Below are 22,543 nucleotides of genomic sequence, written 5' to 3' on the forward strand. Positions count from 1 at the left end.
ACTTTATTATTCAAGTTTAGATGTAACAGACATCTTTGCTGCCTGAAGATTGTTTGCATAAGAAATACACCAAGAACATGTTTGTGAGTAGAAATGAACATGCACTATGAAAACAAAATTAAATAAAACAAAAAAAATTCCATGTGTTGTAAGAACAGAACTATTATAGCCAACATTCTAGTATTCAAATCAGGACTACAAATTGAATTTTTTCTTAGCAACATGAAATCATTCCATATGAAAGACATTTTCTGCTGGTGAATATTGCTGTAGGTGAATTTTACATCGGCATTTTGAGATGTTTCCCATCCCATCCCACCCCCCCAAATTATTCATGTTGTCACCCAAAGGAATTTGGCATTTCTTATTGTGATACTTGCCCTCTTGGTAGCCATTAAGAAACTATGGTTTTATCAGCCTTGTAATAGTTTTGCCTCTTCATAGTCAACGCTATAGGCTGCCTAATTATGATATTTACAGCTCATATTTAATAAAAATGACCCCAACCTTTCCTGGCCCTTGGGAACTGAGAGTTTAAATAAGCCCCTTGGCCATATAATAATACTTGGCACTCCCATGGTGCCTTTCAACCAAGGATCTCAAAGTGCTTTACAAACAAGTACTACATTACCATTATTATTATTATTATTAATATTATTATTATTAATATATTTTTTTTTCCATTTTACAGGTGAGGAACCTGAGGCACAAAAAGAAAAAAGTGATTTGTTGCAGGTCATACAATTAAAAAAAAAACCAGGGGTAGAAATCAGTATACAGTTTTGGGACTCATGGGTCTTGAGGGACCATTTTCTCTGATGAAGAAAGGCTAAACGTTATTTCCTTGTAAAGTTACTCCTGCTTTTCTCTGGTGTAGGACGGAGTGAAGCTTCTAGCTCTACTTTTCAAGAGAACAACATGTGAGCATACATTATCCAGTTTCCATGTGCGGACCAATGTTGAATTTCACATTTTCTTCATCCCTGACTTGACACACTTCAACCTAGCATCTTCCATAGGTCCTAATTACTGCAGATAACTGTTGATGCTTTCTAAACCATCGACCGCTAGCAGGAACACGTGGGTCCACTGTCTATGAAACGCTAACTGAAAACCAAAAGGAAGTGCACTGCAAAGAAGCCATGCCTTCTGCCCTTGGCCAAGTCTTTCTTTGGGAAAATAACACAGCCCTTCCAAGTCCCGGTGCATATCTTTCTATCCTCTTCTCATTTACAGTTGCCTGCTAATAGAATTCCACTTAGTAGTACCTACCTTTGGTTAGCATCTTTAGTCTCATATTCAGGTTGGATTTCAATTCCTCCATTTTCTCCTGTGATCTAGGACAGTCAGCAAGCTTTCACCTACTCACTCACCAAAGATGCCGTGCATTTTTTTTTTGTCGTGGCTCTCAACCCAAACACAGGAAGCTGTGAGCTCAAAGTAAACTTTAGGCAAAAAGCTGGCATATGGCACAGAAGCTGACCACCAGCTTCTGCATGCTTCCACCGCAGGTTGTCAGATCTTCTCTCTCTAGAATTGTGTTCATGTTCACTTACTAAACAGGCAGGCAATTCAGAGGTCTTAAGACAGGTCACCTGGTGATGTTTCGTTGCCACACAGGAGGAGGCTAATCATTATTTTGGTAGCAGTACTGATACTCTTCAATTAATTAAGAAAAACATATATCCTCAGGCATTTTAAAAAACATATACATTTAATATTTTTGGAGCTGTATTTGCATTGGATCATCATAGATTATGTGCAATCATAAACGTAATGTGCTACCACAGGCTTCAACAAAGAGTTGTTAAGATCATCACTTTTTTCTTCTTCTCATTAATGTTACCTTAGAAAAAATCCCCATGCTTGCTTTCTAAAAACTACCTTTACTAAAAGAGAACAGTTTAGAAGAAAACATCACTATCTTAAAAGTTGATTTTTTAAAAGAACATCTCAGTATGTCATATAGAAAGAATGGGCACACTCTTTTCCTTTTGAACTACAGAGTTAACGTGTTAACTGTGAGAGCTCCATCCTTTTCTCATATACTTAAGAGTACTGAGTAGTGTCTGTCAGTTCACAATCTTCTGAGGTGGGCTGGCGCTTTATGATTTTTCTATCCCAAACAACAATATGAATATATGGGTGAGAGGTGAAGAGAGAAGGAGTGAGAAAAAGGAAAATGAGAACGCATGAGCTGCTTTTGGCCTAAAGTTTGATCCAAAGCCCAACTCCGAATATGGACGTGTACTTTTAAAAGACTCACAGTTTTTAAATGACATACAATTTTAGCTGGCGTATAGTTTTTATCATAGGGAAAGACTTTTCCGAGAGGGAAAATTCCTAAGTCATTTTGAAAGTCCTCAAAAAAAAAAAAAATGTTAAGTACCTAAACAGCTCATTTAAAATCATAATTTAAGACAAAATGATTCCGAAATCTTAAACCCAAATAAAAATAAAGACACTAACCGATCAGTTTTGTAATGTATTTTGAGAGCTGGAACGAAGGCTTTCATAAGTCAAAAAAATAAGAGGTATTTTAGTGTTGTGATAAATTTTCATCTTTTTTAATAGCCCAACCTCTTCCCCATCAAAACATGGGAAAAAATAAAATAATCAATAATAAAGGAATACGGAATAAGATCTATTGTGTCAATGCTATCTAAGAATATTCTACCAAAAGTAGACTGACCATAAATATTCCAAGAACAGTGATATGTATTTCCATTGCTAACCGTTACTACTTGTCTGTCTGAGAAAAATAAAAACAAAAACAGGTTAAAAAAAAAGACATATATACCAAAAAAGAACAACCTATTTGTGTCTGAGAAACACACTGGAGAAACTGCTTAAGGAGTAGTTTTGCCCAAAAAGTCATACCTGTACTACTACCCAAGTTGACCAAACTTCGGGTATTTTCTGATTTGAGCAGTCCACATATCATGTTACTTGCAGATTGCCACAGTGCACTTTGTTTCTAGTCCTTTCACTAAAAAAATTAAATATACGTTTGTTGTTTGGGAAATCTCCTCGTTTAGATCTTTAATTGTCACCTCTCCAATCTGCCTGTACATTTTGAGATGCATTTATCAAAATTCCTAAGAAAGATAAATGACATCACATAATTTGAATGTCCAAGCCCCTCATTCCACCTCTCTATCTCAGTTCATGTGAATTATATTAGAGCTACTTGACAGGTAAGATCGGAATAGGACCCTTTAAAAATGAAACTGAAGCAGAAGGCTTAGTCCTGATTTCTTTCTCTCTCTCTCTCTCTCTCTCTCTCTCTTTTCTTTTTTTTAAACATGAAAATGAAAATGCAAGAATGGAGATGACAACACAACATCAGACAGACATTTTTAACTAACATTCATTCACTACAACAGTCACAAACTGGTTGAACTCTACCTGGCATCCATTTAAAGAAACGAAGACCTGGCACTGTGAAAAAGAAACAAAACCCAAACAAAACAAAACAATACAAAGCAACTGCGAATTAATGTAAAAATGGAGTGCAAACGCGACTACAGAATGCAATAAAAACATCAGTGCTGCAGATTCCAGCAGCACTTATCAAAATAATTTCTGAAATGTGTCATCCGAAACATAGACAAAGCAATAAAAAGAGGATATATGTTTATCACTTTAAGCATAACAATGTGAGTTAAGAGCTTAAAAATTAAAAAAAAAAAAGTACTTGGAATGAATAGTGCTACCCTTTTTTTCCTAAGTAGGCATAAAAATATTTTTATTTCCTTCTTGTTTGCCATACCATTATATCAAGAACTTTCATTTGTTTCATGTTACCGTTTACAACTTTAATGCACACACACACACACACACACACACACACACACACACACACAAAAGATATCTACCGCAATAGAAATAGTTGCTTCATTACCTTGTTTGCTACATTTGCAAATGTAAACAGCTAGGCAGAGCCAGAACTGACTCTAATGCATGATGGAATATCTTTGTTGCATACGTACACTGTAGAAAATAATTATTCAATATGTCAGGCACCATTATTTGAAATGTAATACATTAATATTTACTAGAAAAATAAGGTTTTTTTTTTCCTATTTGTTCTCCCAACTTCTTTAATGAAATAAGTTAATCTGACAGTGCATCCAGTAGCTTGTAATATCTTCTACATCTCCGTGGCAAAAAATAAACTACTGGTTGGGACAATATAATGCAAATTATTAAAGTCAGTCCTTGTACATACATCTGTGTAGCAAGCATTGAGGCTCGACTAACAGCACCTTTAACCAATTATTTAATGTTCAGTTATTTAGCCCTATTTCCCTGAGCAGTTATGCTGAGGCTTTCCCTTCATGGATAGTTTTACAAAGCCTTATGTATTAAAAGTACTATGAAGAGCAAACTTCTAAGAATCCTATTTAATGCTACTTAACTAAACCTGTATAAATCTAATGAAGGGATTGATTGGTACATATACCAACTGTCAGTCTGTGGTAACGTGACTTTAGACGCTGCCTGACCACAAAGTTTGGAAATTAATCTTAAACCAAAAGAAAATAAATAAATACAGCAGGTTACCTTGTGGAGAAATACCATGTGTTCTAAACCAATGAAGCCCATGGTCTGAACTTTTGTATCCATCTAGTCTTTTGAACTGAGGGGATCCCTTTAGTTAGAACGTGCCAAGTGAGATTAGTGACCAAGAGGAAGCTTAAAAAACAAACCCAAACTGGTTCATCACAAACAAGAAAGAAAAGATCTGGCTAAAATAAAATTACTACGTAAGCACTGAGGACATTGCTTTTAAAAATGCATATATATTTGGACAAAATGAACCTAAATTGCAAACACGAGGACTATTTTTGAAAGGAGTATTTGAACATCTAAAGGACAAAAATATCAGAGAGGGTGTGCATGTGTATGTACAGGCAGGGCTGGCCAAAATCATTGTCACTTTTCCCGCTGCTCTCTCCCCAAGCCTAACCACAGCTCGCATTTCTAGGTCTAAATTCGAAACATGATCAATGAGAGGATTCTCATCCAGGAGGGTGCCATTTTCCTTTCACTGCCCTGGAGATTAGATTTCTCCTCATCTGCCTAGGATTTCAAGACATTTCGAAATTGAGGCAACAATTTACGGGTTTTGAACAAATGGGCCAATGGCCAGCCCAATACTGCTTTAGAATCATAATATGTAAACCCTTCCAAATTCTAGACAGCTTTGATCTCTTTCTTTACAAACGTAATAATTATAGTCCGGTGATACTTCTTATGGATGGTTTCCATAGTACACATTCACCAAGATGGTTCTGACCCACTAGGTTCTAAACAGGACTATATACCATCTTCCATTTTTTTCTCACTGACCATTTGTCTCACTTTTTAATCTTGGTAACCTACTCATCAAAAGAAAGAATAATAAGAGAAGGGAATTTCATGTTGGATAAGGCAGGCTCTATGAAGTATTTTTTTTTTAAATAGGTCTTCATAAGACATTACAAGCTATTGAATTCCCATCAAGAAAACCTATTTCTATTTAATTGTGCTAAGTGCTAAGGTTTTACTCTTTAGGTTTTCCATTTTTTTCCACTTGTGCATTGTTCCTATGCAGGCCCCTCTGGATATGAGTTGTGAAGTCATATTTGTCCGTGCAAAGATGCTGGCATATGCTGCACTGGAAAGGTCCACTGTCACCATGGCAACTCATATGCAAAGCATACATCACTTCATCCAGAAAGACAATGCCACAGTGCACACATTTTGTTGAAAGTTCATCTTGAGTACTTCTATCAACTTTCTCTGTTTTTACTCCATTCAAGGGACCTTCGTTTTTTACATTTGATGGCGCCTTCGTTTTCTCCTTGGAGGCACCGTTTGCAGTTGGCCCAGGTCTGGAATGCTTGATCGCCAAATCTAGAGGAATGTCATTGTCTGATCCAACAGCTGAAAAGTGAGGAGGCAGATTGAAGGTGGGGTAAGGCACATAGTTTTGGCAAGGATTTGGTAGGCCAGGCACGTGACTCAAGTAGTGCGGATTCCCAGGAACGGAGAGCTTATATTTACTCCAGAACCGCAGCCAATCAGCTTCACTCTGGAAGTCATTATGTACAAAGGGAAGTCCAAAAAGGGGGTACTGGTACTTTTCGATAGGGCTGCCTGGTGGTGAATAATTTGGGTGCTTCGCGGGTCTCATGTACTTTTCTATGGGACTGCCTCTCTCAGAACTTCCTTTCCCTTCAGATACGGATGAACTATTTCCTGGGTCTCCAGTACTTTCCTGAGGACTTTTTATCTGAATGTGCAAAGGTTGCATCCTTTTGTGAATATCCAGAGTTTGGCTGACCAAGACTGGCTGCTGAGCAGAATGGCTTTTAGTCAATGAACCCTGGGCTTCGTATTTACTCAGGCTGGGGAGCGGAATTTCTCGCTGGTGACCTTCAGTTAAGTGATCGTCTGAGCGCCTCTCTAAGGGGCTGCCATTGGCTTGCTCTTCACTGCCGGCCCTCTGCTGTTTGTTGAGCTGCTCGGCCTGAAGTGCCTCTGGGTTAAGGCGCTTTCTTGTTCTTCTCCTAATAATCTGCTCACCGTTGTTTTGTTTAATGATGTTTAAAGGCCTGGGAGTCTGCGGGGAACACACACACAATACATAAAAGGAAAACATTAAAAAACACATTAAAATGCATTAACAATTCCTCACAAATATAAACCATGCTTAAGTTCAAAGCAAAGATAGGCTTTACGTTATAGATTTACTAAATCTCCTCCTTTTGCCCTAAGCAGGATCAGAGGAAGTAACCAAAGCACATTCTTTTACCCTAATTAAATCATGCCCATCTTTACAGGGAGGACTGAAAAACTTTAATCTACTTGGAAACAGCTTTTCCAAACTCAACAGATTTTGGAATTGCATTATTTCGTGATAAATCAGTGTTTAAAGTTACTTGAAGAAATGTGATTTTTCTGAAATATTCTCAACTTTTGGAGTCATGCACCAAGATGTCAACATAGTAACATGGGAGATAGGTTTTGATGACAACTGTGGAAAAGTGATACATGGCTGCAGTCTGAATTGTGTCCCCCTCTCCCCACCCCTCCTACAATTCATAGGTTGAAGCTCTAACCCCAATGTGACTGTATCTGAAGATAAGGCCTTTAGGAGGTAAATATGGTTAAATGAGGACACAGTGAGAAGGCAGCCTTCTACAAGCCAGGAAGAGAGCTCTCACCAGAACCCAGCCAGGATGGCACCCTAATATCAGACTTCCGGCCTCCAGAACTGTGTGAAAATAAATGTCTGCTGTTTAAGCCACCCAGTCTATGGTATTTTGTTATGCCAGCCCCAGCTGACTAAATATAGACTATTAAACATCAGAACATAAATAATCAAAGACAAACTGACAGAATTGTAAGGAAAGATATCAGGTAATCAAAGCCATTATCAGTGAGAGGTTTTTTAAAAAATCTCTCGCTTTTTTTTCCCTTTAATTATATAAGTACTCACTATGAAAGATTTTACTTGTTAACAGGTGAAGCATTTGTTTTCTGTTGACAATCTAAATTTATCTGTAGGCTCGGTACAAATATCCTATCTGTCAGTCTACTCTGTACTTAAATAGAATGCTGACTTTCACTCAGCTTAAGTATTATATGGTTCGTATTTATGTACATGGTCAACAGGTGTTTATATTACATGACTCAAATCCATAGATAAGACTATAATAAAAACTTTACTTGCAGTAAGAGCTCTAATTTTGATTTATAAAATCAAGAGAATATGTTTAATAAATCAATGCATATTTACAGATGAAAAATTTAGGAGAATCTTTAAATGGGCTAAAATCTGATTTTTCTAAAAGATTACTGAAATCAAGAAGTAATCTCTACATAAAATATGAATATAAACAATACGTAACTCGTGAATTATACCTAGAAAGGAGGCACCTCAATGCAAGAGCGTACTTTTTATATGTTAAACAAAATACAAAACGTTTTGCAATGTTTTTATTGTCACAGAGATATTTTGAAGGAAAAAGGATAACACACTTGTTACTGACAATCAGATTATTCATTTCAGAATGAAAATGCCACATCCCCTTGGATATTCCCTGTTTATTTACTTTGTTCAGAATTTCAGGTTTATAAAGAGCTCACATTCATATTATAAAAATATGCAGTAGTTAATCTCTGTCCTCTAAAGAAATCTGAAATATGCATTAATACCTTTTTTAAACTTTCATAATTTTTGTGGCAGTCTTTGACATGAAATGTGGGTATAACCTTTATGTGTTTAAATCTGTGATTTTAAAAAACCTCAGAATTGAAAACATCTCATCTCTGGAGAGATGAATATTAAAGTAATTGTAAAAAAAAGTTTAGTTTATATTGCAGTTGTTAAATTACCATAACCTGGAAGAGCAGCAGTTTAATTAATTTTTGGCCTTTGACTGGCCTGAGTTCAATTAAAATTATTAATGTCAGTACCCATTGAATGGAAGCTTATTGTTGTGCTTAAGTGGTGAAGTTTAAGAAAAAGTAAGGTGATGGTGGTGTGTGTGTGTGTGTGTGTCACGGGGTGTGGAATCCTTCTATTAGCTCCATGCTAATAACTAAGGTTTTTACAGTTTACTACCAATTAGCATTGTTGGCAGCATGCATTTTTTAAAAGAGTGCTTCCAACGGTCCACTTAGGAGGACCTTTTGTCTAAAATTATATTCTCCATAGCTGTGATCTATTCATTGGCCGGTGCTAAGAGCTGTGGTAAAATGCCAAACAAAATGAAAACGGCGGAGGGAAATAGATTTCTGCTTACTACATGGGGCATTCCTATTTTTAAAGGCAGCTCTGGTCAGCAGATAAACTATCTAAACTAAAAAAATATCCTCAAGAAGTCAAATACATATAAAGATGGGAGATTTGTGAGTTTAAATTTTATTAGAGGATTTCACCTAAAATTTGGTTAGAAATAACTGAGGTACCTCAGAGAGCCCTAGAAATTAGTCAGCTGGAGATCTTAAAACATAAAGCACTTTTGCATCTTGCTCTGCTGTGTGCTCTGCAAGCCCTCAGGTACCACTGGAAGCACTGTAGAGCGCTGGCATCCTGGGTCCCAGTTTAGAACCACTCTTCTGAATGGGTCCAACTTCCAGCCCCCAAAGCAGCCCAAATGACACTTGCAAATTCCAGTTGTAAACTGGAAAATAAGCATTTTCCCCCTGCCCTAGATTTTATAATGAACATGGGAGAGAACCCCTTTTTATTTTAAAATTTGTATGTACTTCTGAATTTTTGAAGTTTCTCCTTTCTACCTAAATTAATTTCACTGAATTCTGATAACCACTTGTTCAACTATCTGTTATGTGACGTTCCCAGAAATCAATCATTTTCCTCTTTTATATCAAAAGAAGCATAATGCATTACTGATGATCTCAAATGTATCTCCCCATAACATCTAAGGCCGGTCCACCATAAATCACATGTGCACTCAAAGCGACTGCATTAAACTCTGCAGGGGCAGGCACTGCAAGCCAGGGAATGGAACTTATCATGCCACAGACCAGGGTGCTTTATAAAGCTTTTCCTGAAACAGTCTAACAAGTTCTTACCGAGTGAAGCTTCTGGTAGAGGCCACACGCGTTGCATACATATCCGCCATTTGCATTCTTTCGCCAGAGAGAGGTCTTTGTGGTCAAGCAATTGGCACAAAAAACACCCGAGCCTCTACGCCTCTGAAATGGGAAAAAAAAAAGACACAAGGTCAGAGGTGAGTCACATGATCAGCGGAGTTAGACCAAATCAACCCAGGAGTTTTGTCTTTAGACTAGCAACAATGACAGTATAAAACCACACTGCCCATAATGAGGTCAGGTTCAATTGTGTTTAATAGGCACCACTGATTTTCATTATAATTAACCGTACAGTGATGGATGAGGTGTGTGCAACACCAAAGGCCTTTCACAGAAACAGCTTTAACTTTTTGAACTTCGGGTTTTGTGCCTTTCATGATGGTTCCTAAATGCTGAACCCTAAAATATACCTTTTAAAAGTGTCAAAACAAAAGTCAAAAGACAGAGCCTGGCAATATGTTTAATATACTCTGGAAAGGGAGGAGCACAGTCTACCTGAGCTTTAAAATATAGTCAAGCTTGCAATAAATGCAGCATGTAAACCACTTACAATTAAACCTGATGTGTGTCTTTTTGGATGTCATTCATGTAACATAAGTATTAAGAGACTGTAAGACACTCAGTTCTAATTTTTGGTTTGCAATTGTAAAATCTGAAAGAGAACACACCCTCTCTCTCCCAAAGCTGAGAGGAATAGTAGAAACTTCTGCCAACTAGAAGTACAGTATTACTAATGAGAATCCTTACGAGGGGCCTACTTAAGCCAGACAACATAGTCCCATCAATGGCTATTTATTTATTTTATTTGACTCAGACTTGGAAATCACAAGCATTTCTGAACACAAATTGATTTTAGTGGGCTGAATTCTCTAGTCACCAGATTCAAAAATAATCCAAGAATATTTGAAAGTAGATCATTAGTACTGTTTGTTCCATTCTTGCTATCAAGTAATGATTCCATTAAACTTCTCATTGAAACAAAAGTCAGGCTGTGTTTGTGGGCGCAAATACTAACAGGCAGGAAATGGAACTCTCTTGCTGAAAAAAAAAAAAAAAAGAGCCTGAATTGCAACTCTGCTCTCCTTTCTCTAGGAAGTAAAGCCTTTAATGATAAAATATGCGTGTTAGATAAGGAGTGGAAAAAGTCTTGCTGGAGCCCAATTCTGTTGTAAATTTAAAATTACAAACACCATAAGTCAAAATTTCAGGGATTCATAAAATTTAGGCAATTTATTTAACTTGAGTCCATACTGTAGACGAGTGGTATCCCTGCCAAGAAAATACAATGGTTATAATTGTACTCTGATACATTTCAAATGGAAAGCTTTCTGCAGACATAATTTTGGCTTCAAGACTGGAACACTTTCTTGGCATTGAAAGGGCATTTGATTCATCGGGTGTTTCACAATGTATCACTAAAAAGACCTGGTGAGCAGCCAGTTCCCTATAGGGTAATTTTTCCATCCAGATGCAAGTGCTATCAGAGGCCCTCGTCAGCTAAACTAATTATGATCTTGCAACTGCTGATGCCTGCTCACTCTAACATTCAACATCCTCCATTAATCACCAATACAAAGAAAATGAATGAAACGTAAAGAGATGAGGACTGGTAAGCTGCACAGCCATAAAAATCTGAAATGAGAGCAATAATTTAACAAGATTGGGGGAATGTTTTTAGTGAACACAAAGTCAGGCTAACAATTGTCCTTTTCAACCAAGAACACAATTTCATTAGTGTAGCAGGTTGGGCTACTTTAAGTGATGTAATATAAGTAGGGTTTTTCACAAAGATAATCTCTGGCTCCCCTTTTTTCTTTACTCCCCCCACCCCAAATCAGGGCAGGAATGTATCATAAATTTCTCAGTCTCAATAAGAGCAGCACAAAAGTTGGGTGTTAGCCCTCAAAGTCCAAATTGGGACCTACTGCAAAAGTACAGACTGCCGTTTCCCCCAAATCAACGATTTATTAGAGGTTGTGTTTATCAAACACTCTGGGGGCCCCCTTTATCCGAGGTAAGTCGGGGAGCCTAGTTCGGTTCTAATTGTGAAAACTCCCTGGGGCCATGCTGTCTTTTTTTCCGAGATCGAAATAACACGTTTTGCAAATAAACACCAGTTTGATCCGTGTAAAGGCAATGTAAATGTCCATTTGGAAACTGACCCACATATATGGCTGAGGCTCAAATCTGAATGTATAACCATTCACTGCAGCCTGCTTTTCTTTCCTTGTGCCCTGGCTGCTTGACACAGCATGCCAAAGTGGGTGTAATCCTGGTTTCAGAGAACGCTTCAATCCTTGCACAACTTGTGCTTAATTCTCTTGCAGAGAAAATGCCCTTCATTAGTTCGAGGGAAAATCCTGAAATTACAGGACTGGTTTCCACAGGCGTATCTTGCTTTAAGCAGCACTTAGGCTCCAATAAAGGCTGGTATATTTTAGGTAAACCATATCTTATTTTAAATACATCAGGAGTCCTCTGGATTCACTTACTCGGAGTCAGTATGGCATGGGGGGGGGTTAATAATCAGATTTAGGAGTCAGACAACTTGTACTCAAAACATGTCTCTGTCTTGAGTTGCTGGGTGCAATTTTGGGCAAGTTACTTAACCTGGCAATGCTTAAGTTTCCTCATCTTTAAAGTGCGAGCTGCTGTGAGTATTAATGTGGACAAATGGACGTAATAAAACAATGCCAGGTACGTAGCAGGCGCTCAAGTTAGCTATCCATCAAGGGGATTCAATTGTATTTCTTTTGTAAGAGAAAAATATTTTGTGGTTTCGTTTATATCTCCTGAATCTACTTATTGCACATTTTAGATATGCTTAAAGCATATAGTTGGGTATAATCACATGTATTTTATTTGTGCCAATCTTATCAAATATGAGAATGGAAAGTTGAGTCAGAGTGAAATGTCTAGGTGTTCACACCTAGAATTCAACAGGGGCCTGCTTGTGTGCGGGAGGAGAGTGGGAGGTAGGTGAGAAATATTTCACATAGTAAGTTACCTCCAATCTAAACAAATGTATCACTTTGGTGAGCACTGTAGAACCTTATGTTTGATGCACTTGGAATTACTGGAAGCAACAGAGAAGGTGGGAGAAGTGGGCAATATCCTTAGTTGTGTGAGCACAGAGTTGTAGACCGTGCCACATCTCTCTAAATCACACCGCAGATGAGAGCCCTGACCCACAGTGAGAACCTGGCTGGATGGAGTATGGCATTTATTCCAAAGTCACCAACATCCTTAGTAGCCCAATCAAGTGCTGAGAGGCAGTCTGCTGGCGAAGGAAGCAGAATAGGAGTTTCCCTTGCCCCACTTTTTAACAATGAACTTGTTAAAGAGAAAGAAAGGCACTAAAGATCTTATTTCATTCACAGTTTATCAGGTATAACAGAGTTTTAAAATATTTTGTCATTCTCCTTTGTACTATGTTAAAGACAGAAATCGTGTCTCTTAACAGTCATCCAATAGTCTAAGTAATAAGCACCTAGGACAGTGCTCTCTGTCTTGAGCAGCTAAACATTCATGAAGTTGAAAATAATCTCTCTTGCTATTTTTTTTATCACTAGTCATCACTCGTTTTTGAAAAAAAAAAGTTTTTAAAAAATATTCCTTTGAAATGTCTCCCCTTTGGATTGACAAATCTATCTTCAGTTGGTCAGAGAGGGCTAATGAGGTTGTAGACAATAAAATCAAGAGAGTTAATTTTCCAGTCCTACATCCCACACTTATTTTTGAGAAATAGCTGAAGCCACATACTTGCTATGTCCTGAGGATACAAGGTCAGGTAGAACAGAGCTGCAACTCTCCTGTATATGCATCACAAGAGTCATGCATTGCTGATGGTTCTATGTGCGCGTGTGTATGTTTTAAATAATAAATTGTTTCTCCTTTTCCTACAGGCTGTTTTTAAGAGATGATAAGAATTTGTACCTCCATGACTTTGTGCAGGAGAGAGGAGAATGAGTGATATGGATAAGCACACTTCTGGGAGAGGAAATGATAGGAATAAGTAGTCAGTGGGTAACACCGGTGGCATACTTGATAGGTGCTCCTTTCAGGCTGAAGGAAAGCTGTCCTTTACACATCCAAAGCCACACACAGTCATAGCATCCTCTGCCCCGGGCCTTCTCTAAGTGCACCTTCTGCTTCTATGTGGTGTCAACAGAGGGCAAGAGTGAAGGAAGCTCGGCCGAGAACCCAAATCTACCCGAAAGTCATCTCAACTGCAAACTTCTACAGAAGGAATTCTGGAATCAACAAGGAACTGATTGCTTTTAACTTCAAGTTTAAATAGTTTGCCCACTAACTTTTAGGTTGCATTTGTGTGGCCTTCATGTTATTTCTGTTGGCTGGTAACTTCCTGTGTGAAAAAGGATGGGCAGTGGTAGGAACAGTTAATTGCAAGGAATTCCGAGGCCAGCCCAGTGACTGGCCTCGCAAGGGCTTTTCAATTACCGAGAATTTTGGATCACTTGTTTCCTTTCCATGTTTCAAATGTGTTATAACCACCATACTGATTTTCACAACAGCAGTTTAGGTGATGAATTTGGACAATCATCCATGCCAGGATTTGAAACAGAAAATGACACACCCATCTTTTAATATAAGTACACTTTAAATCCAACGTAATGTTTTCCTTTGCCTGCTGTAGAGTACACCAAGAAGTGTAATGACTAACTAAAAAAACCTTTAGTCTTTAGGTTCACAGCTAACCACTGTATGGCATCAGTATCATTAAATTTTTCTCAAAGCTTCTGATTGAAGTTTTGCTTCTATGCTGCTTAAATTCTCAGTCAGTTCCAGATCCCTCTGAGTTGAGCCCTGACACATATGTTGGTAAACGCAGATGTGTCTTTAGAAATGAGTAAGAATGGGAAAAAAAGTTTCAAACTGGTTCATCTGTTTTTATTGCTTATTTTATTTTATTATTTGAAGATCAGCCAAAAAGAAACATTTTAAGGTTTTCAAATGTCATTATTAACACAGAACTTATTCATTTGATTAATAAAAAGTAAATTTGATTGAATTATTAATTCAAGTGGCTTAACATTTAGAGACATGGATATTCATCTTCAAGATATTAAAAATCCCCACTAGTGGAGTTATTTGTGCAGAAATGATGCTTTATAATAGTTTTCTACGAATAAGAACCATACTGAAACCATGTAATTACATAACAAGCCTTGATAGGCAGAGCATTTACTCACATTTTTTATGGTTTTATATCTTAGCCATTTTAAATCAAATCAATCTGAAATTTGATATACATGCTGTTAGTCTGGAGGTACCTCAAGTATTTTTAACTCTTTAAATAATTTCTATGTTTATTCGATTATATCAAGAATCCTTTGAAAACTTCATTCTAGGGAAATGCACAGATGGCTATGATAGAACCTTCTGGTACAACTTTGCAGTAATAAAATTTCAGTGGTAAATTTAATTCAGTTCAGTTCTGGGAATAATTATTAAATGTCCACCATGTGCCTGACACTGTGCTGGAAGCTGGGGTTACAGTGATGTATATGGCAGACATGATCTGTAATCTCTCAGTTTCCAGTACCATCTGCTAAAAACTAACTACGTGTTGAGTTAACGTGATACAAACTGAGATCGTTCATAAGCATTGACAGTTTAATTCATGTAAATTATATGGAAACATTCCTGAGAAACCAAAGCATCTCCCACGAATAAATCTCATGTAAAGGCTGAAAGTTCTCTAATAATCAGAGGGCTTACTCTCTGTGTTCCTTAATAAAAATAGGTAATAGTCTAGTCATTTCAGAAGCAAGATCCTTGCTTATTGTCCCATCAGTAATAATGTCCTATCAATAACTTTGCCCTATTAACCACCAACAGAGTTGATATAAACTAAATAATGTGTTCATGACTGTCATATATAATAGACGTTCAATAATTGTTGAATAAATGATAAATATTATTTTAGTCATTATCACTATTATTCACCACTAAGAGACATAGAAGGCCACTCTCCCCCAATTCCACCCATTAAGGAATTAATTGACTATCGACTACACACCAATAGACCCTACAGAATATAAGGAATGTGGTACCTAAAACCACTTAAAACAGATGGTGGCTTGCAATGAACACCTTTAAATTAATAGCCAGAATTTTATCAGAAGCATGGGCTGGCCAATATTTTAGCAAGAGCAGGGAAAGAGCTCTGCCAACAAAAAGCAATAGATATTAATGCCTTGGCTGCCTTTTGTTTCAAATAAAATCGTGAAGAATCAGTTGAAACAGCAAGACTATGCCTGCTTGAAAACAGCCCTCCGTGCCCTCAGATTTCTTGCCAGAAAACTGAAGAGACTCTACAAGGTTCAGCCAAGCATCCATCTTGTAATTACCTATCTCAGAGTTTGGAAACAAAACCTGTTTACCTGGCTTATTAAATTCACTTCCTCAACACACCAGCAAAGCTAATGGAGACCAGTGTAAACTAAACTGACATCCTTGGCTAGGAGCAATGGAACAACTTCTGTTCCAGGACATGAGGCAATTCATACTCTAGTAATCATACATTGTACCCAGGTACGAATGTGCCTAGGACCTTTCCACTGACTCGTCACCACATGGGAGTTGCCCAGTAAATCAGGACATGCTAAAACACATCAGCTCCATTTCTTCTGAGATGCAATTCGTGACTCGTGGAGTGCGACTGCAGAAAATAAGAGTTCCCAAGGTAAATCTCACGCTTTTAAATTGTTCATATGGATTCTTCAAATCTTCAGATTTTAGAAATTTATCACACATATAACCCATTACATAGGTCTGAAGGACCCCCATCTCCATACTTTGACTTACCCCATATTTAGTAAATGAATAAACATCTGATGTCACACACGAATTACGTAACAGACCAGGACTAGAAAAATCCAGATCTTTGGAGTTCTAAGCCCATGCTGTTTCTATAACAGTGTTCTGCCTTTATAGCAATATGTATTTGGACAGCTGAAAATATGGTTGAAGATTTATGTCTACACTGTCTTTTTCCATTTCACGTGAAAGTCATTATTGTCAAAAGAACTGCTCATGTCTCTCACTGCTTCTATTTCTGCCACCACAGATCCATTTTCACCTTTCCTTTAGTAACAACAATGGTCTGAGAGAGTTTCTACAGGGACCTTCTTCTATGCTAGTGCCAAAATCTGACACTGAAAAGGAAAAAAAAAAGCTTTTTGGAGGCACAAACAACTTTAGCACCTCTTAAGTAAACCGCAGCATGAGAACACAAGAATTGGTTCTGTTTTAATAAATTAATTGCAAATTTTATTTAAACAGCATATTTAGCAAACATTTATTATGGGAATTCTTCACATCATAGAAAACTCTTGGTGATAGGGACTTTTCTAGAAAAAGCCTAAAGTTCAAAAGGTTCAGTTTCTAAGCATTTAATTTAAGAAACAAATATAGGTATTTTATGTATTACCTAAGTAGGATTGGTTTTATGATAGTGATGGTGATATGGTCATTTTGAAAGAAACAGAAAATTAACAATCAGTAATTCTTTTTGTATCAGCTAACAGGTAATAGCTGGTCCATTAAGTGTTACCATCCCTCAAGGCATTTACGTCTATATCAATGGTTCTTAACATTCTTCGAAGTCATAAACTCTTCTGATAAAATTTATGACACTCTCCCCAGGTAATTTAAAAAAAATATGTAAAGTATTTTACAAATAAACTTCATGCTGTTCAAAAGAATGTCCTTCACAAAATGTATCCAAAGATTTCACATGGGTCTGAGTGCCCATGGATCCCAAGGTTAAGAACTGACATATGTTACCTCAGTTTAGATTCAAAATGAATTACCAGGGATTATTATTCTCTCACTTTACTGGTGAGGTAAAAGACTGAGAATGGTTCTTTGACTTACCTAGTGTCAAAAAATACATCCTTGTCTCTAAGTCTAGGCAAAAGCACGAGACTTTTTCTAAAAACCACTTTTGAATCAATTATCTGGTAGAATTCTCTTGTTTGACTACTTTTTGTCCCTACTTTTTGTACTTATTAAAAATAATCACCATCATGCATCTAATATTTATCAAGTATTTATTTTGTGTAGGATAATATACTAAAGGCTTAGTTTCATTATCTGACATCTTCAAAACAATCCTAAGAGAGAGGAATTATTATTACTATTATTATTATTATTACTGGTATTCTATCCACTTTACAGATGAGAAAACCGAGGTTTTCAAATATTTTTCAATTGCTAAATAGTCAGGCTAAGATACAAACCCAGGTCTCCCTCACTTCAGAGCTACAGTTCTTAACCATGTTTCAGGCCATATTACTAAAGAAGTGATTGGGGAATTTTTACCAAAAATATTTCACCATAGTTTGGCTTTGAAGAACCCTTATCTCTTCAAACCACCCTATAACAGCTGATCAAATTATCCAAGTTTTGAGGTACCAGAAAGGAATGACTCATCCTTGATCAGATATGGCAACGATCACTTTTGAAGTTGGTAGATACAGCCGAAGCCAGAGGAAGAGCACAGCGCTTGCCTGATGGAGGGGTAGTGGTGGGGAAGGGGGATGGGTGCAGTGCCTGAGTTTTGATCCTGCTGTCTCAAAAAATAAGAATCAAATATATATGTGAAAAAAGCCTCTGTTTAAAAGCAGAAATTAGTGCATTGACTTAGTTCCTAAAAATGCTAGCATGAAAAGGCAGCCGTGAGCCAGGATCTCTTTTGCATTCACCATAACTAGAGATGGGGAAGGAAAAATGGTGCTAGGGTTTTGACAAGTTCTGTAAACACACATGTTCAGGTAACAATTGACTAGATTTACTTTATATATTTGTATGTTCCTTGGCAGAAACCTTTTGTAATGTGTGGTATCCTCATTATTCAAGATAAAGTGCTGCCAATTCTGAAAAATGAGGTCATTTTACCAAATTCCTCAGATTTGAATAATATAAAAATGTTTACAATTCTTTTCCCTTAAACATTTCCCCCATTATTAGATATAAAAGTACATGTTCTTCAGTGACCTATGGAGTCGACTTATACTTTTCACGTGCGATATAGTTTCCATTTCATTACATACCAGCAAGACTAAAATATGATTAACTCTACAAACATGTTTTACAGGCTATTGAGTTGAGATCAGATATTAGAACATAGCGTATAGTTTGCTCAGTAGAAAGATGGTAATTGCTGCTTATTTCCTCCTAACAACAACAACAGAACTTATGGAAATACAGTTAAATATACTGAAGTTTGAAACAGTTAAGAACCATGTTAAAAATCTGCAAATGTGTCAACGAGAGACCCTGATACCAAATATGCAATTTGTACTAAATAACTAAATACTTTATAAGACTATATTGGGAATACTTCTTGTACTATTTCATTCTCTGTGACTTTTAAATACATGGGGTGGGACCTAAGGGAAACAAACCTAAACTTCATTTAATTTTTGATTCTATAAATAATTCTTTGAAAATGTTATCTCATTTTTTATTCAACTTTGTATTTTCTCAGGACCCATAAAATGAGGTACTTAAATACACCTTTCCAAGAGTTATAATAAGTACCTAGTACATTCTGTCACTGTTCAAATGAAAGATGTGTCTTTAAATAAGGATTCTGTGACTGTTATAGGTAAAACCCAGATCTAGCAGATAATTTCATTATTGAGGGTCTGGGCAGACAGGGAAATCTAAGCTGATTTTTAAAGTTTTAATGACATTATTTTAAAAAGACAACTTGGAATTATGCATTTCCTTAACAATAATGATGTAATTTTGTAATAACTGAAATCTTTCATGGGAAAACTGCTTCAATAACTCACACGGTCAATTACACAGGAAAGTACTGTAATCGGGCTGTCCTTCTGTAGCTCCCTGCCCTCCACCCCCATGGTCAAATAGCTCACGTACACGACTTCCTTTTCCATTACCAACTTGTCTGCAGTACCATCTGTAAAAACGAACACATACCTTGTGCTGCTCGTTTCTGCTTTTGCACGTCCATTAGTGGGACTGGCTGCAGCTGCTCAAGAAGAAAGCAAGGATTGTCTTTGCTTTTATACAGATGCAGATATTCCCCCTCCAGTACTGCCATATCAGCGGCAGGCAATACATCGTCTTGGGTAGGGAACTGCACTTAAAAACCTTACTCGGACCTGCTTCTCTGTGCTATCTGGGGTTTGTTAATCACACTGTATCACGTACCAAAGAAAGAACTACTCTCTCTGGAGATGACCCCTCAGTCATTCCTATCAAAAGGAACAGTTAAAATCATTTCATACTCTGACATCCTGTACATGGAGCAGAATATAAGGAAACCAGTACTGAGGCCTGGCTGTACCTCCTGAGACACAAACCTCTTGGTGAGCGAGATTTTATGTCATGAGAGGGGCTCTGAAATTACAACAATGCAACGAACGTTTTTAAAACTTTATTTTCCCCTCCCTCATGTTTATATTCTTTTTCTGTTGGCATTATTTTTTCCCTGCGTGAACACTGTTAAACTGTCCACGATCTCTGCAGAAGATGCAAATAAATTAAAGCAAGAAATGACCCCAAATTATTATTTTTTACAGTGATTTGCCTACAAAAAATAACATTTCTCCCTAGTGACATGAATAATAATGGCAAAGAAAATGCCATCAATTACTAAGCTCTTAAAAATATTTGAAAAAAAGATTCATTGAGAAGCTGAAATTTAAAACACACAAAAGAAAAAACAAAAGAGATCCCCAAAATGGTTTAGTTGTTTTCCTGTGCTAATCCACACTTACAAGTTTAGCCCCAAATATATCAAAACTACTCTTCTTCATAAAATGTACTCTGTTGTCAGTGTTTAAGCTTAGCTTTTGGAACATTAGAATGCCAATTCTGCCTTAGAATTCAATTCATATATTGAATTGTCTTAAATCAACAAACAGCTCTGCTTTCTCAGCACTTAGGTACAGGAGAGAGAGCGCTGGATTCCAATTATTTATTGATACATATGCAAGTCACTCCCAAGGGACTGGGGACTTTTGAAGGAAGGGCCTTTTTTTTTTTTTTCCTTTACTCTTTTATATTATCAGTGCATTGCACACAGTAGGCAGTTAATTAATGACAGTTTAATTGAATTGACCTCTATCAGAAGAGAGGATGCTGCTAATTTTAATAAACAGTCTGTTAAAATATGTGTGTATGTGTACATATACATACATGCTGTGATCAAAGTGTTACCACTTTAAATGTAGCTGTATTCATGAACTATAAATGGCAGCCATTATCACAGAAAATAGGACTCAAATTGAAAACAGTTTCAGTTTTGTGAAACATAAAAGAAAATTAATAAATTTTGCACCATATTTTTTTTTTTTTTTTTTTTTTTTTTTTTTTTTTTTTGCGGTACGCGGCCCTCTCACTGTTCTGGCCTCTCCTGCTGCAGAGCACAGGCTCCGGACGCACAGGCTCAGCGGCCATGTCTCACGGGCCCAGCCGCTCCGCGGCATGTGGGATCCTCCCGGACCGGGGCACGAACCCGCATCCCCTGCATCAGCAGGCGGACTCTCAACCACTGCGCCACCAGGGAAGCCCTGCACCATATTTAAACGATGTATTATATGACAGGAGAGAAAAGGAATGAGCTTTGTTTGCTTGAGCTTCTGAGCAATTTTCAGAACTAGTAGAAGTGGTATATGTTGGTGTGTGTATGCATGTACATATACATACAGATATACACATACATGTATATATGTGTATATATACACATATACACATATGAATCCACTGTCAGTATGAACACATGGTGAAGTGTCACTAGTTACTTTTATTTTCATTAAAGCAATATAATATTTTATAAGTGAAACTAAAATACCAATGATGTTGTTAGATTTAAAAAATTCCATGAGTTTCCTGGAGAGTTGAGAATAAATATAATTACTTGTACAAAAGACTGTGAAAAAAATTTTAAAAGGCAGTAAGAGTTCCTAGGCTAGGAGAGTGTCTTGTATGTCAGCCTAATAACTATTGATTTTATTAGGTGGAAAATAAGATATCAGTACTCTGTGATTTATTTTTATTACTATGTTAGAGTTCTCTCAATTCACATACACAATTAACAAATATAATTATGTATGAGAGAATAACGGATGCCATACTTAACATGTATCAGACACTCAGTGAGCATTAAATTCCTTCTCTCTCAATTTCAGAAGATACTAAGTATCAATAGATATCAGATTTTAGAAGATACTGAGTAACTGAATAAGCTTTGGATGTGTATATATACACGCATAAAAAGTTCAATATCTGTAGCTACATATTTATGAATATGAGCAAAACATACACAAAGGACCTCATATTATTTTATTTTACAATATGAAAATAAGTATGAATAGTGATCCTAAAACTCTCACATCTAGGTGACTGTCTTAAAGAAAGTTCATAACATTAATTATGCATTTAAAAAATAGAAATAGCTCTCTTCTCTCTCTTGACTTCTCTCTCTCCTTTCTGTTTTCACTGTGTTCCAAAAGACCTTTAAGGATTCATTACATAAAGCGGTTTGGTGGTGACTTAGTCACTTACGCGAGTTTCATGAGTCTGTCAAAGATGCATATTTCTCATCCTAAAAGCTAAGTGGAAATTTGGGGAAGGAATCAGTGGCTGTTGGAATCTTCTAGAACATAAAGAAATGCACTGTAGGTCAAGTTCCCTTATGCATATTACTCATTCTAGATGAGTGTAGTATTCTTTTCATATGGTGTGATCACATAGATTATATATGTTATCATAAAATATGACAATGTACATTTAATTCATGGATCACACAAAGTTGATTCACTTAGATTTATATAGATCAAGACTTAGAAATCTTTGGACAAGAAATAATTTTGGATAAATTTATGTCCGTAAACAACCATTTGGAATTTGACATCCTCTATTTATATAT

General features: G+C 36.8%; 1 protein-coding gene across 1 annotated transcript in view; it reads right to left on the reverse strand.

Annotated features, from left to right (window-relative positions):
* Positions 1-329: 329 nt before the first annotated feature.
* The window catches only part of TRPS1 (transcriptional repressor GATA binding 1), a 204,052-nt gene continuing 181,838 nt past the window's right edge, over positions 330-22,543 (reverse strand). Inside the window, exons 5-6 of the mRNA XM_024741215.1 lie at positions 9,592-9,714; positions 330-6,610 (exon numbers count right to left, since the gene is read on the reverse strand). Coding sequence (XP_024596983.1) covers positions 5,549-6,610; positions 9,592-9,714 — 1,185 coding nt within the window. The 3' untranslated portion in view covers positions 330-5,548. The remainder of the gene's footprint in view (positions 6,611-9,591; positions 9,715-22,543) is intronic.

Source organism: Neophocaena asiaeorientalis, unplaced genomic scaffold (genome assembly GCF_003031525.2).
Source record: "Neophocaena asiaeorientalis asiaeorientalis breed wild unplaced genomic scaffold, Neophocaena_asiaeorientalis_V1.1 scaffold177, whole genome shotgun sequence".
NCBI lineage: Eukaryota > Metazoa > Chordata > Mammalia > Artiodactyla > Phocoenidae > Neophocaena > Neophocaena asiaeorientalis.